Source organism: Marmota flaviventris, chromosome 7 (assembly GCF_047511675.1).
Source record: "Marmota flaviventris isolate mMarFla1 chromosome 7, mMarFla1.hap1, whole genome shotgun sequence".
Lineage (NCBI taxonomy): Eukaryota > Metazoa > Chordata > Mammalia > Rodentia > Sciuridae > Marmota > Marmota flaviventris.
In genome coordinates this window covers 3167939-3182826 of record NC_092504.1, presented here as the reverse complement: position 1 = coordinate 3182826, position 14888 = coordinate 3167939, and the positions used below count along the sequence as shown (strand labels likewise).

At 64.5% G+C, this 14888-nt stretch overlaps 2 protein-coding genes across 4 annotated transcripts in view; both read right to left on the bottom strand.

The window, feature by feature from the left end:
- Nucleotides 1–3766: 3766 nt before the first annotated feature.
- Hgfac (HGF activator) lies at nt 3767–10908 on the bottom strand. Of its 2 annotated transcripts, none has more exons than XM_027939935.2 (14): nt 10641–10908; nt 9916–10108; nt 9709–9805; nt 9495–9574; nt 8728–8850; nt 8409–8540; nt 8097–8207; nt 7801–7975; nt 7456–7538; nt 6858–7137; nt 5595–5734; nt 5229–5369; nt 4991–5139; nt 3767–4013 (listed from the first exon to the last, which is right to left on the bottom strand). In XM_027939935.2, the coding sequence occupies exons 1-14, from the start codon at nt 10827–10829 to the stop codon at nt 3834–3836; spliced, it is 2073 nt and encodes a 690-aa protein (XP_027795736.2). In that variant the 5' UTR covers nt 10830–10908; the 3' UTR covers nt 3767–3833. The 2 variants fall into 2 exon arrangements, with proteins under 2 accessions (XP_027795736.2, XP_027795730.2); XM_027939929.2 differs by having other exon boundaries at nt 6858–7113; nt 7453–7538; nt 10641–10907.
- Nucleotides 10909–12521: 1613 nt separating this feature from the next.
- Nucleotides 12522–14888, bottom strand: part of Rgs12 (regulator of G protein signaling 12) — a 115196-nt gene continuing 112829 nt past the window's right edge. For both annotated transcript variants that reach the window (XM_071614110.1, XM_034635895.2), the window contains exon 18: nt 12522–12964. In XM_071614110.1, coding sequence (XP_071470211.1) covers nt 12759–12964 — 206 coding nt within the window. In that variant the 3' untranslated portion in view covers nt 12522–12758. The remainder of the gene's footprint in view (nt 12965–14888) is intronic.

Sequence of the window (14888 nt, the reverse complement as noted above, 5' to 3'; positions counted from 1 at the left end):
CTGTCCACCCACTTGCTTGACCTTCCTTGGGCAGGGCCATGTGAACGGCTTTGGCCAGTGGAGAGTGGGCAGAAATGATGACCACCACTTCCACACCTGGCCATGAGACACCCCGTGCCATTGTCCACTCTCCCCTGGTCACCTAGTGAGATGAAGAATGACCAGTGGCCCCCCACCAAAAAAACTAAACCCCACCTGTCAGTGCTCTGGCCTCAGCATGAGTGCAAGGGTGCCGCAGGCCTGAGTGGACTCCGGCCCACAGCCTGGCACCTGCTGGGACGACAAGGACCCCTGAGCCCCTCCCTCCTGCACCTGCGAGACGGCTGCAGAAGGACACAGCAGGGAGCAGCCTGCAGCAGCTTGCTGCACCCACACTCACCAGCACCCCAGTGGCCTCCAGCCCCCGACAAACCCCTGCTCTTTTCTGCTATGACAACCACTATGGCTGGGTGGACGGTCCTCTGAAGGCCTGCTTCCCGGCCTGGGCACTGCTGGGTGTGGTGGACCTTTTTAATTTAGTATTTTACTGGTGCATATTGAGTATGCAGAGCAATGTGTGGGCGTCACTGTGGTCACTCTGCACACATGGAGCACAGTCCAACCAGGTTCACTGCCCACCCCCTGCCTGGGCCTGGCTTCTGCTCCAGGAGCCCCCCTTTGCCCTCCAGCTCCACACGGCCCTGGGACCTTTAGGTGCAGGTCTCAGGGTCACTGGGACGCAGCCCCTGCCTCCCCTTTTGTGTCTCAGCCAGGAGGCGAGTGGCTCTCCCACACTGGCACCACCACAGGCTCAAGGCCAACAGACCCAATCAGCATCCACTGGAAACCAAGCCCCGAGCTGTGTTCCTGAGCGTCAGAGCAACAGCAGCCAGCCTGGCGGGGCCGCGCCCCCGTGGGGTCCAGGTGTGGAGCCAGCCTCAGAACTCGGGCGGCAGTGTTTGGGGAGGTAGGAGGGGAGGGGAGGCCGTGAGCACAGGCCGCGTAGCCTTAGTGACTTCATAAGGAGAGGAAGAAGAGACCCTGCGGCAGTCGCCCATCTCACTGGGGGAGGCCCTGCCTCACCAGCTGCTGAGCTGCTGCCAGGACACTGAGCTAAATAAACCTCTCTTATTCAAAAATTTACCGGGTCTCGGGAATCAGTGACAGCGACAGAAAACAGCCTAAGACAACATAAACAACTTTATGGTAATACATGTGAAAAATGAGACAAATTCATAAAAATATGACTTCCTTTAACAAGCTCAAGAAGAAATGAAATCCCCAGCCGTCACTGTTTCCATAGTGCCATGGTCCCAGAACTCCTACCAGCTCCGAATGAGTAGCTACCGACATCCTGTAAAGAGAATGCCAGGCAGGAAACTGCATGGTGCCTTCCAGTGTCCAGAGGACCCTCAGCCTCACACAGAATCGCCAAGGATTTGCTTAAGAAAGGGAAACTCTCAGTCTTATTACATGAGCCTGGTGACAGTAACTCCAAGAATGTAAGAGTGTAGGTCACTCTCACTCCTAAACGCAAATGCAAACCCCCAAACAAAACACAGGCAGATTTAAGAAGTGGGAAAAAATGATGCCTCCTGTGTCCTCCAGGGCCCCAGTGGGCTGGCGCATGGAGGGACTGTCAAAGAGGCTTTTCAACAAAGGCATGGTCAGGTGGGCCACAGGGACAGCTTAGTGACCTTGGGCAGTCATGAAGAGAAGCAGGCGCCTCTGCCCGACCTGAAGACTGGCCGTACCAGGACGCTGGGGGAGGCCACTAGTCTGGAGAACAGCAGTGAGGGACACGGCCAGACCGGGCACTCGTCTGCTGGGGCTGCTGCAGTGACATGTGGGTGGAGGGTTTCCAGATCTAGAGGCTGGGCTCCGGGTGTCCAGGCTCATCGCAGAGGCAGCCCCGGGTCTGGACCTGCACAGTGCCACCTCCTTCCTACACCCTCCAGGGACTCCTCCATAGTGTCTGTGTCCCAATCCCCTCTCCTTAGGAGGTCACCAGTGGGACTGGATGAGGACCACCCTGGTGACCTCATTTGTGTAAAGACTACCTCCAAACACAGGCCCAGTCAGTGGCCTTGGGACCAGATGATGGCACATGGTCCCAGGGCCCAGTCCAGCCCCAACACCGAGGGCACAGGAAACATCTCCTCTGACCTCCTGCTGGCTCCCCAGGGCCCCCCAGACACAGAGGCTATAGCCCCCTGGCACTGGCGCTGGTCAGTCCCAAGGCCCAGTCACAGGGAGGCATCAAGTGGATGCCGATTGGGTCCCTGGCATTGGGCCTGTGGTGGCATCAGTGTGGGAGAGCCACTCACCACTGGGAAGTCACCTGCCTCAGCCCACTCGGCTTGACTGGAGGACAGCAGTCACGGCAGGAGAGCACCCTGTGGGCAGGAGCACCCACTGTGCAGCTTCTGGGAGCACCATGCTCACCCTCATCACTATGGTTGCCGCCAGGACTGTGGCCAACCTGTGGTGGCGGGGTGACCCGCCGCCCATGTTCATCAGCCCAGGAGGCCCAGGCCCCAAGACTGGCCCCGCTGCTGCCCTCCCAGGGCCAGCGCTCTCCCTCGCTCAGACTCTGACTTCCAGGGCAGTGAACGTCCAGCCCACTGAGGCCTCAGCAGAGGGCTTGCTCCTGCCTCACTCCCTCTGTAGCTAGCTGTGGCCCTGTGAGCCCTCCGGGCAAGTAGCAGCCCAGTGAGGAGCCCCCTGAGGACCCCGCCTGGCGGCCTGAGTGAGGGGTACAGTCTGACCAGCACAGCAGGGAACGGCCCCCGGGCGGCAGCACAGAAGGGGCAGGTGTGCAGACCCCACAGGTGTAGGCCGGGCACCGTGGTGGCCGGGAGAGAGGCCCTGCCTGTCACAGGAGGCCCGCAAGGGCAAGGAAGGGTTAGGGAGGGAGGCCACCAGCAGGCACTGGGAGAAACTGCCCGTGGCAAACCTGGTCCAGGCAGTGCCCTGAGCACAGCCATCTGCTGCCCTTCCCAAGGCCACAGGTATGGGGCAGGAAACTGGCCTTCCCCTGGCTTCTGGCTCCATTCCCAGGGGTCTGCTGGCCTCAGCCTGGCCTTGGCCCACGTGGACCCCACCCTGACTTGCTCCACGGAACCTCACTGTCCTGCCCCTCACGCACAGGGGGGTTTAACGCCAAGGACTTTGGGAACCCGGGTGGACCCAGCTCCCCACAGCCCCTGGGGCCCTCCCCTCGCCCAGCACCCTCTCTGGCTTCCGGCCCACCTCCTCCTTCCATTCAGATGAGCCTCGGCGTCCTGCCTGGCTGGAGTCAGGACTGGCTCCTGTGAACTCTGTCCTGGCAGCAAGCCCTGCCCACGGTCCCTTTCTCCCCTGCTCCCTCTGAGGGGTACAGCCAAGGGAAACCCAGCCAGGCTGCCATCTTGAAGCCGAAAGGCGTCCAGCAGCTGTGCCCTGTCTGCCTGGGGGTTTAGCATTCCCCCACTGCTTGGCTCAGGCCCCTGTCCACAGCCTGAGGCCTGGACTTGCTTCCCATGTGCTGCCCTGTGACCACCCAGGGTGCCTGGACCTGACCACATAGCTGTCGGCAGCTGGCCCTGCGGTGGGTGGGGTGTGGCCTGGATGCTGCCCGGGCCATAATCCCCTGCCTGAGTTGCTGGGCCATGGGGCCAGGCCCTCCTGGGGGCTGCAGGCTCCAATCTCTACTGAGGACCATGCTGGCTGCTGGCCCAGGTCACCCCATCTGCAGCCACTGGCCCAAGCTGTGGCCCAGGAGGGCCGGGGAGGCAGGAGTCACAGAAGAGGTGCCAGGAGAGGTCTTTATTGTCAGTGAGGCAGGCAGTGGGAAAGGATGGCTGTCCTGAGCTTCAGGAGGGCGCTGTAGGCCGCTTGGAAGGCCGTATCCGGTCACTGATCCAATCCACATAGTTGGCCACGCGGGTGTACACGCCTGGCTTGCCGCGCCCACAGCCATCGCCCCAGCTGATGATGCCATACAGGTAGGCCACCCCGTTCTTCTCACAGGCCAGGGGCCCACCTGAGTCACCCTGGGGCAGAGACGTGGCTGGGAGCTGGCTCAGGGACACCTAGCAGCAGCTCCACACCCCCACCCAAAGGCCCCCAGGAGTGTGAATCCAGGAAGTGTCTTCTGCTGGTGACAGAACTGCCCCAGAAGGCTGTCTGGCAGCATGGGGACGGAGAGCAAGGGCATTTCTGAGGAAGAGACCTCACATACAGGTCACCTCATTCCCAGGCCACCAGAGGGCCAGCTCTGCCAGTCCAGGGGAGCCCCCTCGCCACTGCCTCCTGCAGCCTGCCGGCTGCCCCTCACCTCCACCAGCAACACACTCTCAACCTGGCCACCCTCTCCTGCCCAGAAGCATTCCCCATGTGGGCACCTGCCTCTCCCACCACCTGAAATGCTCCCTGCTGCCCTCAAGGCCTGTGCGGTTCTCAGGACAAGGGCACCCACCCCACACACCAGGAGCCATGTGTCCTGACAGCTTGGTACCATGTGTCCCTGCCCAGCCCCACCCCTCTCCACACCTAAGCCCTGCAAACCCAGAAGAGAGATCTGGCCTGGGGCTGCTTCCCCACCTAGGACCTGGCCTGCTGAGCAGTCCTTCCAAGATGGCCCTGTTGACGTGGAGCATGAACGGGATCAGGCCGCGGAGGGGACAGACCTTAGCTACTGGTTAATGGCCTGAGCAATGAGCACGTCTGAGAGACATCTGGGCAAAGGGGCGTGGGTGGCCTTGGGCAACTGACATCCTGTGGCGCCCCTAGCCACTGGACAAACCTGGGCTTTACTGGTGTGGCCTGAGGCCTCTTGTCATATGTTTGAGGACAGGGCTGTGAAGACACCTGCCCTCTCTAGAGGGGCCAGGCAGCCAGCCATCCTGGGGTGCTGGCCACCAGCCCAGTGGGTGTAAGTTCTGTCCCGGACCCCTCCAGCTCGGAGCTCCAAGGGGTAAGCAGGTCGACCAACCCCACGTGTCCAGTCCCACTGGGCAGCACGGCTCACCTGGCAAGCGTCGGCCTTGCAGTCGAAGTAGCCCGCGCAGAGCATGTTGGGGCTGATGTCGGCACCATGGACCTCGGGGCTGCGGCACTTGTGGTCAGGGACCAGGGGCACCAGTGCCTCCCGTAGAGAGCTGGAGTAGCTGCTCACATCTGCAGGGCACGGCGCTTTCAGCGTGGGCCAGCTCACTATGGCCGACCGCTGCTCCCCCGGGCTGGCTCTGGGGCAGTCCCCCACTCACTCTCATCCACATGGCCCCAGCCTGCGATCTGGCACTTTTGTCCAGGGGGGAAGGAGACACCAGGCTCGGGCAGGCAGATGGGCTGGACAAACTGGGAGCGGACCGCACAGCGCTCGCCCTTCTTCTTCAGCCGGATCAGGACTGAGCAGGAGAGAGGTCAGAGGTCAGCCTAGGAGGGGTCCAGGATGGACTGAGTCACAGGCCAGGCTCCCTCCAGCCCTGGAGGCCACAACAGGCACCCTGGCTGCCCTGCCCAGACCCCTCCTCCTCTGGCCCCCAGTGTCTCCCGGCCAATGGCCCCTGCCCTGTCCCTGCTCTGGCTTGGCTGCACAGAGAACACCCACCCTGCTGCGCCGTGGAGCTCACCAAGGTCATGGTCACTGGGGTTGAACACCGAGTATAGGGAGTAGGGGATGTACTTCTCGATGCCAAACGTCTGGGTCACGTCTGTGGTGCGATTGAAGAAGTGCTGGCCCAGCACCACCGAGACGCTCTCCCTGGGGGGACTGTGTGGGGTCGGAGGTCCTGGTGGCCACACAGACCTGGACCTCTCCGCAGGCCACTTGGTCAGCACCCCCACCTGGAACTGGGCCCCACTGGCCATGGCTGCTCAGCAATGGCTGAGGTGCGGCCCACAGCCCCAGGGAGAGGCCTGCAGTGGCCCTCGCTAGTCCACTGGACCGTGAGTTGGAGAGAGGAGTGGTGGGGTTGCAGCCACCCCAGGCCTGGGCCCGGGAGCCACAGGGCGCTGCGCTATCTCCAACAGCCCAGTGACACCCGCGGGCACCCAGGCCGATGTGCTGAGACTGCCCAGGTCGGTGGAGACCTGTCCTACTGAAGGCCCTGTCCCAGCTGGACCTGGCCTGTGGGGTCCCAGATATGCCCCTCGCCACTGGAGGACACAGAGCCCAGGCCCCATGTCAGCCCCCGACCGTCTGGGCCTCAGTTTTCCTCTTCAGGACAGGACCTGCACAGTCCCCCTGGACCCTGTTGGCAGGGGCACAAGGTGAGAAGGGGCCTGTCTGCTCCCTCCTGCCCTCCAGGCTGGGCGGTGGGACCTGGGCTTTCCTTCCCCGGTGGGTCAGCTTCCCTGGGGGGAAGGCAGGAGGCTGCTGGGAGCCCAGAGTGGGCCAGAGCTTCTCCTGTCCGGCGGGATTCCCGGAGGCTCCAAGGTGTCTGGTCACTGCCCTGTCCCTACCAGCTGGGCGCCCCTCAAGCACCTCGGCGATAGGAGGAGGCAGTCGTTCCCTCCCTCCTCCCAACCCCGCCTGGAGCTGGGCTCGGGGGTCTACCCGGAGGTGCCTCTGCAGGAGCCCTCCACCCTGTCCCAGGGCCTCCCAAAACCCCGGGGTCTCTGGAGCCTCAGAGCTCAGCACGAGGCCAAGCGCCGAGTCCCAGTGAGGCGGCAGGGACAGGTGGGAAGGCCCACGGAGGCCCAGGACGGGTGGCCTGGTGATGGCAGTAGGAGTGTGCAGGGTAGGGCCGGAATGGGATGGAGGCCAGCGTGGCGGTCCTGTGGCGGGCAGTGGGTGCGGGAGCAGTGAATGGCGGAGTGGGATGTGGGTGGGGGATGGGGGATGGCTGGGATTCGTGGCCCTGTGGGCTGGGCTCAGGGCCAGGGCCACTCACCTACTGGAGAAGCAGTGGGCAGCAGACACAACCCAGCAGGTGTGGATGAGGCTCCCAGCACAGAAGCTGCCCCCTATGTAGATGGCAGCCAGCCAGGGGTGGGAGCCAGGCAGGGAGGAGGAGCCGCCCACGATCCGTGGCCTCAGGAATGTCCTCTTCTTGTGCCTCTTGCCACAGGTTGGGCGTCCAGCCGGGGCTGGCTCTGGCAGGGTCACCAGGACCTCAGGGGGCAGGGGCTGGACTCTGACCAAGGATTCTGGAGCAGAGGTCACCAGGTCACCTCCATAGGGTTCCCCAGGGCAGGGAGGGCCTCCTCAGCCCACCCCTGCTCTGGGCATGGGCCCCCTCTGAGCCTCAGTCTCCTCCCCTAGGATGGGAGAACACCGCCCACAGGATCTGCCACAGAGTGGCCAGCACCCTCGGGTGCTCCTGTCTCCCCTGCAGCCTGGGACACCACCACCGACCCCAGGAGAGCCAGAGACCCCAGAGGGCAGTCCTGGGGCATGGGGCCACTGGGAGCCGCCCCCAGGGTCAACCTGTCCCCTGACCTCAGGGCCTCAGGCAGCACCACCCACTGTGCCCTGCACCCTCGCACCACAGGAGGCCAGGCGGCAATACTCCCAGGAGAGCGCGCTGTCCTTCACCACGTAGCACCACGGCCTCTCATCCTTGTCCGGGTTCCTGCAGGGGACAGGAGGCACACTGCCACTCAGAGAGGGCTGGGATAAGGGAACCCTTGGGAACCCAGGCCGGGGGCGCCTCACACCCAGAGCAACGGTGCTTGCTCCGCAGACTCCAGCCAGAGCGTCTCTGCCCAGCCTCCTGAGGGCAGGCTTCTGGGCAGAGGCTATCAGGCCATCTGGGCAGTGCTGGTCCCAGCTGGGTCCTGGGAGCCACCCACCCACTCAGAGCAAGGTGCCTGTGGTGGCCACCGGGTGCTGACCGGCAGTAGGCGTGGGGGCCCAGGCCTAGCAGGGCGGCAGCGCCCACCGAGTCCACGTGCAGCTCCTGGTACAGCAAGTCGGAGTTCCAGGCCAGGCAGCCCAGGCCCGAGGCCGCAGTGCTGGCCACGCCACGGTACTCAGTGCCATTCCCCAGAAAGCAGCGCTCTGTGGGCACTGAGAGCACAGCAGGTGTGGATGAGGCTCCCACACAGGACAGGTGTGAAGCCACCCACAGCGGGGCCTCCCTGACACCACCCCAGGCTTGCTCCCAGGGCAGAGGGCCAAACCCACTCACCAATGTTGCAGAGCCTCCCAGCATAGCCTGGCGGGCAGGCGCAGACGCTGGTCCCGGTGCCCAGGATCAGGTGGCAGGTACCGCCGTTCAGGCATGGGCTGCTCAGGCAAGCTGCAGAAGGGCCCAGAAGCTAGGCCCAGCCTTGAGCTCCTGCAGGGGCCAGGGCCCGGGTCCTTCCTGTGCCCTTGCTGCTGGGTGGCCTTGGGCAAGTCCCTTCTGCTTGGGTGGGGAAGGAAGGCCTGTCGGGGGCTCAGGGACGTGGCTGACCCTCACCGTGGGGCCCAGGCCTGCCTGGAGCTGGCCACGGTGTACCTGTGTGGTGGGCATCTTCGCACCGGGCCTGGCCGCCCACGCAGTCACACTGCTCCACGTGGCCCTGGTGCACGCGGGCCCAGCGGTCACCCACCTCCAGGTACTCATAGCGGGTCTCATCGAAGCACTTCCCTGGGGGCCACACAGTGAGCCCCTACTCCCTGCACCACAGCCCAGGCAGGACCCCACCCTGGGCCCCCCAACCACTCTCCACCCTTCCTGGTTGGCTCCAGGCCCATGGCCCCCAGGGCCCCCAGGGCCCCCATGGCCCCCATGGTCCCCTGGCCCCCTGGCCCCCGGGCCCCCAGGGGCTACTCACCGATGTTGCAGTTCTTGCCAGTGAAGGCCAGGGGGCAGGTGCAATGATAGGACACGGGGTCTTGGGTGCTGGAGCACGTGCCCCCATTGAGGCAAGGCCCGGAGGCACAGGGGTCAAGGGCAGCTATCATCAAGCAAGAGAGGTTGTGATGGGGGCAAGAGTCCTCGGGGTCCCTCTATGACTCTGCTGCTTGCCAAGGGCCTCCATGGGCCCCCACTTCCAGCTGCTCCCTCTGGGTCCTGAGGGTACAGGTCCCCAGGGGGGCACACAGGCCTCCCTTTTCTCCCCAGCCCTCTACCTGGCACCTGGGCAAGGTGCCCCATGGCTCTGCACGTGGCATCCTAGAAGCTGGCACCAACACTGTCAGGCAGCGCGGTCCCCTGCCATGTCCCCAGAGCTTCACGAGCCCCAGACCTCCAGCCTCACGCCCTGGGCCACCTGGCCCCACCCTGCGTCTGTCCAGGGCTTGTCTGTGGCCAGAGGCTGGCCTTTGCCATGAGAGGGCGCCCCAGCCCCAGAGAGGGCGAAGCCCTATCTGAAAAGGTGCCCACACTGGACCCAGGGCGGCTGGCTCCTTGGCTGGCAGCCATCTCCTGGGTCAAATTGCAGCCGCTCCTCCACACTAGGCAGGACCCCTGCCCAGCTCAGCTATCTCCCTTGGTCCTAGCCCCGCTCAGCCCTGGGACCCTGGCACCCCCAGCTCACACACCCCACCTCAGCCCCTCCTAGCTGGGGTCAGGCTGTCGCACCCCACAGCCTGCACCCACCTGGGTCCTCCAGAGGCAGGACAACCTCCACACAGTAGCCCCAGGCCCTGTCCCGGTCATAGTTGTGAGTGGTCGCACACCTGGGAAGCAATGCTGGGGGTCAGTGGGCCCAGGCCACAGGCCCACCCCTCCCGGCCCTGCCTGGAGCTCCAGCCCCTCTTCTTCAGCGTGCCAGACCCGGGGGGCCTCAGCCCCCGCCCCACCTGGGACCCACCACTTCCTGCGCGCGCTTCCCTCCAGGGTGCAGGAGTGCAGCATCCGGCCTCCGTAGCGGAAGGGGAACCTGCAGGGCTGCCCGGCCTCGGTAAGCACTGCAGGGGCGGCAGGCCAGGGCTCCAGTCCTCGCCGCAGGGCGCCCCACCCCAGCCCACCCATGCCCACATCCACCAGGTGCCGTGGGAAGCTTCCTCTCCCGACCCACCTTGGCTCCCTGGGCCACTGCGGGAGGGAGCCACCCTGGTTGGGGACTGGAGCTCCCCACCTTGGGGTCCCTCTGCCTCCACCTCTGCCTCTGGAGCACTTGTTGCTGGGATCTTGGGGGTCACCGAGGTCACAGGGATCATGGGGCCCCCAAGGGGGGCTGTGGCATTAGGTTCTGGGGGTTCTGTGCCATCCTAGGAGGAACCAGAAACCAGGAGGGTGTAGGGGGAATCCCAGTCCTGAGACTGCTTTGTGCTGGGAAGCGAAGTGGAGTAGGGTCTGGGGCCCCGGGACACTGAAGTCTCTTCTGGGCCTGTGTCCTCCCCATCCTGGACTCAAGCTACAGCCCGGCCCAGGTATACCGCCCCTCAGGGTTGAACCCTGGTCAGTTCTAGGGAGGACAGGAGCAGCCGGAGCCCCTCAGAGGCTCCTCGCTCCCCGCCTCAAACACTGGGACCTACCGAGGCCGGGGGAGGGGCCGAGACTCACTGGGGCCCAGGCCACACAGGGACCCCCAGCTCCAGGAACAGCACAGCAAGCTCAGGGACCCAGTGCCCCAGGCTAGTCCAGCTCCACCTCAGCCCTGAAGGCCGACTCTCACCCCCCAGTCACCTGGGCCCCAGCCCATTCCCCCTGCCCGGGGAGCCGTCCCTCTGTCTGAAGCCCAGTAGCCTGGGGTGCCACAGGGAGCCCTGGGCCACACTGCCTGGGAGCAGCGGTGCTCACCCCTCTGGCCTGGGGCTGGGTCCCCCGAGGCAGCAGCAACAGCAACAGCAGCAGCAGGAAGGCACACAGCCCAGGTGGGGGGCAGGGGCTGGGGACCCAGGCCCAGCGCCCCATGGCTCCTCCTGAGTTGGCGAGAGGGGCAGCGGGAGGCGGGAGCGAATCGGTCAGCCCGGGTGGGGTCAAGGCCATGTGGGAATGATTAACCCTGGCTACCTCCCATGTGCTGGCACTGGAGAGGGAGCTCTGTCCCCACCTCCACCCTGCCACCAACTCCCCTGCCTTTGCCTAGGCGGCCCCACCAGCCTCAGCCTGTACTGGTCCTGGACCCTACACTGTCCTGGGACCTTGGCTTAAGATCCCTTCCAAGAAGCCTTCCCCAGACAGGCAGGTGGCGCTGTGGGACTCCCTGGCCAGCGCTGGGCCAAAACTGCGGGGGGCTGGCCTCTCCTGTTGGTGAACTCTTCATGAGCTTTGAGGGTCCAGGGCCGTGGCCAGCCACACACAGCCCGAGGGACCTGCACCCTCTCCCCACACCACAAAAGAGGTACGGAGGGGGGCCATACACCCTGCTGCGTATTGCAAACAGTGACCCCAGAACAGGTCTCTCCTGCCCCCTCCTGGACAGAGTAGGCACTTCCTCCAGCCCCTGGGCTGCTTGCAAGGCTGTCTCTGGGCCCAGCACAGCCCTTCAGGCCTGGGCCAGGCACCAGGGGTCCCGGGACAAGGCGGAGGGGCCCTGCCCCACAAGCGCGTGACTAAGGGCTGCGGGCAGAGCTGCCTCTGGAACGTCTTCTGCAGTTTCTGAGCAGCCAGCAAGGTGCCTGCAGTTCCCCACAGGTCAGAGGTGCCGCTGGCAGAAGGAGGGCAGGAAGGCAGACTCCCCCTTGGGCCTGGGGTTGGCCTGGCGCTGAAATTGTCTCACAGTCCACCCCAAGCCCCACGCTCTCCGAGCCTCCATTTCCCCATCTGTGCAGAGGGAAGAATGAACACTGGTGAGACCCAGCCTGGCACAGTGGATGGGGGACGGCAAGTGCCAGGCTCTCGCCTTCTATTCTGATGCCTCCCCTGGACCCCTGCCCAGAGTGCTGTCCACTGGGAGCCACTCCCTGGAAACACCCAGAACCACTCAAGAGGCCTTGCTGGGAGCTCTCAGGCGCCGGTACAATCGCCCAGCTCTGGCATGGTGTGCAGGACGGGCCTCGGGGCTCCCACTGAGCGACCCGGGTCCAGGGCACTGCGCCTCTCGGATTTGCTGACTCCTCCCTGTGGCTGGCCCTCCCTCCTCCCTGGGCTCCTGCCACACAGGGTCTCGATTCCGACCAGACTCACTGCGGCCTTGGCCTCCCCATTTGCCCGGCACTGTCCAGCCTCCTCTGCAGGCAGGCGTCAGCTCAGCTGGCTCCCCACAGCCCTCTCTGGGCACCCTCCAAGTGCATCTAAGGGCAGGAGACTGGGCCTGCAGCTACAGGGTCCCTGCTGTGCCATGGTGGGGGCAGTGCCAAGAAAGGGACCTCAGTGGTCAGCTGAGCACAGCTCCCACAAGAGCCCTGGCTCCACCAGCAGTCACCCTAAAGAGGGGAGGGAGGGACAGACACAAAAGACCCTGGATCGGGCAGTGGGGCACGCAGAGGGCAGGGAACTTGATGTGGGAAGGCTGCCCCTCAGTGCCACAGGCTCCACGTGGAGCCCGAGGTGACCTCTGTTCTCTGCACATCAGAGGGCAGGAGGGCCTTCTGCTCCTCACTGCCAGGCACCGTCTTCTGGGGCCCTCTGTCACCTCCTAGACATCTCCTGCGTACGCTTCTGGAGTCCCACAGGAACGAGGGCTCCCCAAGCTCAGCACCTCTGTCCCCAGCACTCAGCATGAAGCCGACACGTGGCAGGTCTTCAAAATGCTTTATTGGGAAGAGTCTGAGGCAGAGGGCAGCACCGGGCTGGTGGCAGGTGTCTGAGGCCAGGCCCTGCGACGAGGTGGTCCCGCCTTCTCCCCGTTTGGCTCCTGAGGGTGTAGTGGCTGAGGGGCACACGCTCCAGGTGCCCCTGAGAGGTCCTGGGCCAGGTGGTGTCCACGTGTGTGGAGGTCAGGGCAGGGTAGCTTGCCCGGGACCAGGAGCAGCTTCAGACATAGGTGGCCCGGTGTGTGCTAGCGGGGGGCTTGGCCGGCTCACCTGGGACGGGGCTCAGGCCAGGGCGTCCTGACATCAGGGGCCCACCAACCCTCGCCCCCAGCACGTCACCGCCTAGCCTGGCCGCCACACCAGTGACGAGGTCCACATCGATGGTCCTGTTGACCGGGAGGCCTCGGCTGCCACGGGCCCTGCCTCCTGTCACAGGGAGGAGAGAGGCTGTCACCTGCCTGGACCAGCCCTAGGCTTTCAGGACTTGCCGATGGCCCTGCACAGACACAGATCCCCTCAGAGCCACCCCAGGGGCAGGGGACCTCCAATCATGGGCCTCTGGGCCAGGGGCAGGAGCTAACTATCCCCAGTGCCAGGTTGGTCTGCAGGTGCCACCTGCCGGCACTCTGTCCCCAGCCTCGACACCCACAGGCCCTGCTGACAGTGAGGTTGGTGCCCTTGCAGACAGCACTGTGCAGAGCAGCCGGCCAAGAAGCCATGACCATGAGGCTGGTCTGGAGTGAGGCCCCAGTGCTGCTGGGACCCTGGGCAGTCCTTACCATGGCCTCCCGTCTGTCACAGGGCTTTCCAACACCTGTACCCCACCCTCGTCTGTGCCAGGCCACATGGGGCCCTTTCCTGCAGTCTGCACCCCTGCACCCTGCCCATGTTGCTGGGTGGCCATGGTTTGCTCTGCCTTGGGCACCTTCCACGGCGCCACCTCATTCTCGCGGTGTGCTTGATGCCCTCCTTGCCACACTGCCTGCTACCAGGGCTGTAAGTGGGGAGAGGTGAAAACACCAATGTGGGCTGCTGTGGCAGAAAGGGCTCCGGGATGACACAGAGGTGGCCGTGCCCTGGGTCTAATCAACCTCTTGCAGCAGAGTGGGAAAGTTGTGTCCACGAGAAGCCCCCGAACTGCCTTGCCTGCCCGATCACACCCCCCAGACTCACACCCGCCAGCCTCCCTCACCCCTCTGCAGCTCAGGACAGGGCCAGGCCACCTACTGAGGTCCCTGTTACCTTGCCTTAGCTGTCTACTCCCACCTGGGGCCTGTCCTTAGGGCTTGCTCTCAGGGTGGGGAGGCCAGGGCCATCTCCACCCATGGGCCTCACAGTGCAGTGCAGGAACTCTCGAGGCAGCTCACAGGCCAGGGTGGAGCAGGGCCTCGGCCTGCTTCCAGCTGTCCCCAACCTGGCCATCTGGGTGTCGACTGGCCTGGCTGCCTTGGGCCAGCTGCACCGCCACAGACGCCTCTGGTCCTGAGTGGCCTCGACCATTCCCAGTGCCTCCAGCCGCCTGTCCGTTCCCCCACCCTGCCCTCTGCCACATGATCATTCCTTCCGTGCTGAGGCCCCTCTTTCAGGCTGCTCAGCAAAGTGGGTCCCAGTCTGGCTCCTACCCCAACCCCTGCAGGCCCTGGCTGCCCAACATTGCCCCCGAAGCTCCTAGCCCCCGAGGCAGGCAGGCCCACCTCCTGCCAGCCACCTCACCCTGGGGCTACTCTTTGGCATCTGGCTGTCCCTCAAGGATGGAGATGTGATCATTCCAGGGTGGGTCCCCAGGCAAGTGGACACGGTGTTCATGGAGTGTGACTCAGTTTGCGATTGGCATCAGCTCCCTGCACTGAGCACCCTAGAAGGTGGGCAGGGGGGCGCTGCATGGGGTGGGGCCCAGGAAGTCCCAGCGACCCTCTCCTCATCTAAGGGGGGAGGCTCCTGCCCACAGGTGAGCCCTTGGGAGCCCTCCCCAGTTCCAGGGTCTGTACTGGCAGGTTGCTCCACACCCCTGCACCCCACCTCACCCTCAGCCCCAAGCTTTCTGAAGAAACTTCCACATGGCCTCACAGAGCAAGTCCTGGCCTGTGGGCAGAGGGCGTGGTGTCCCTCTGAAGGCGCCCAACCAGTCCTCTCAGACAAGTGGAGGCAGCAGAAGAGCCTCGTCCTGGCCTCCACACGTGCCAGCACCAGCTCTCCCAAGGGAGGCATGGCAGAGACCAGAAGCTTCTCCCAGCCAGCCCCATAAACACTCCATTAGGGCCAGCTGGGACCCAGCCTTGCCCCACCTGTCCCCTGCTTGCCCCCAGGATCTAAATGCCAGGTTATAGGGTCAGGATGGGCATGGCATTTG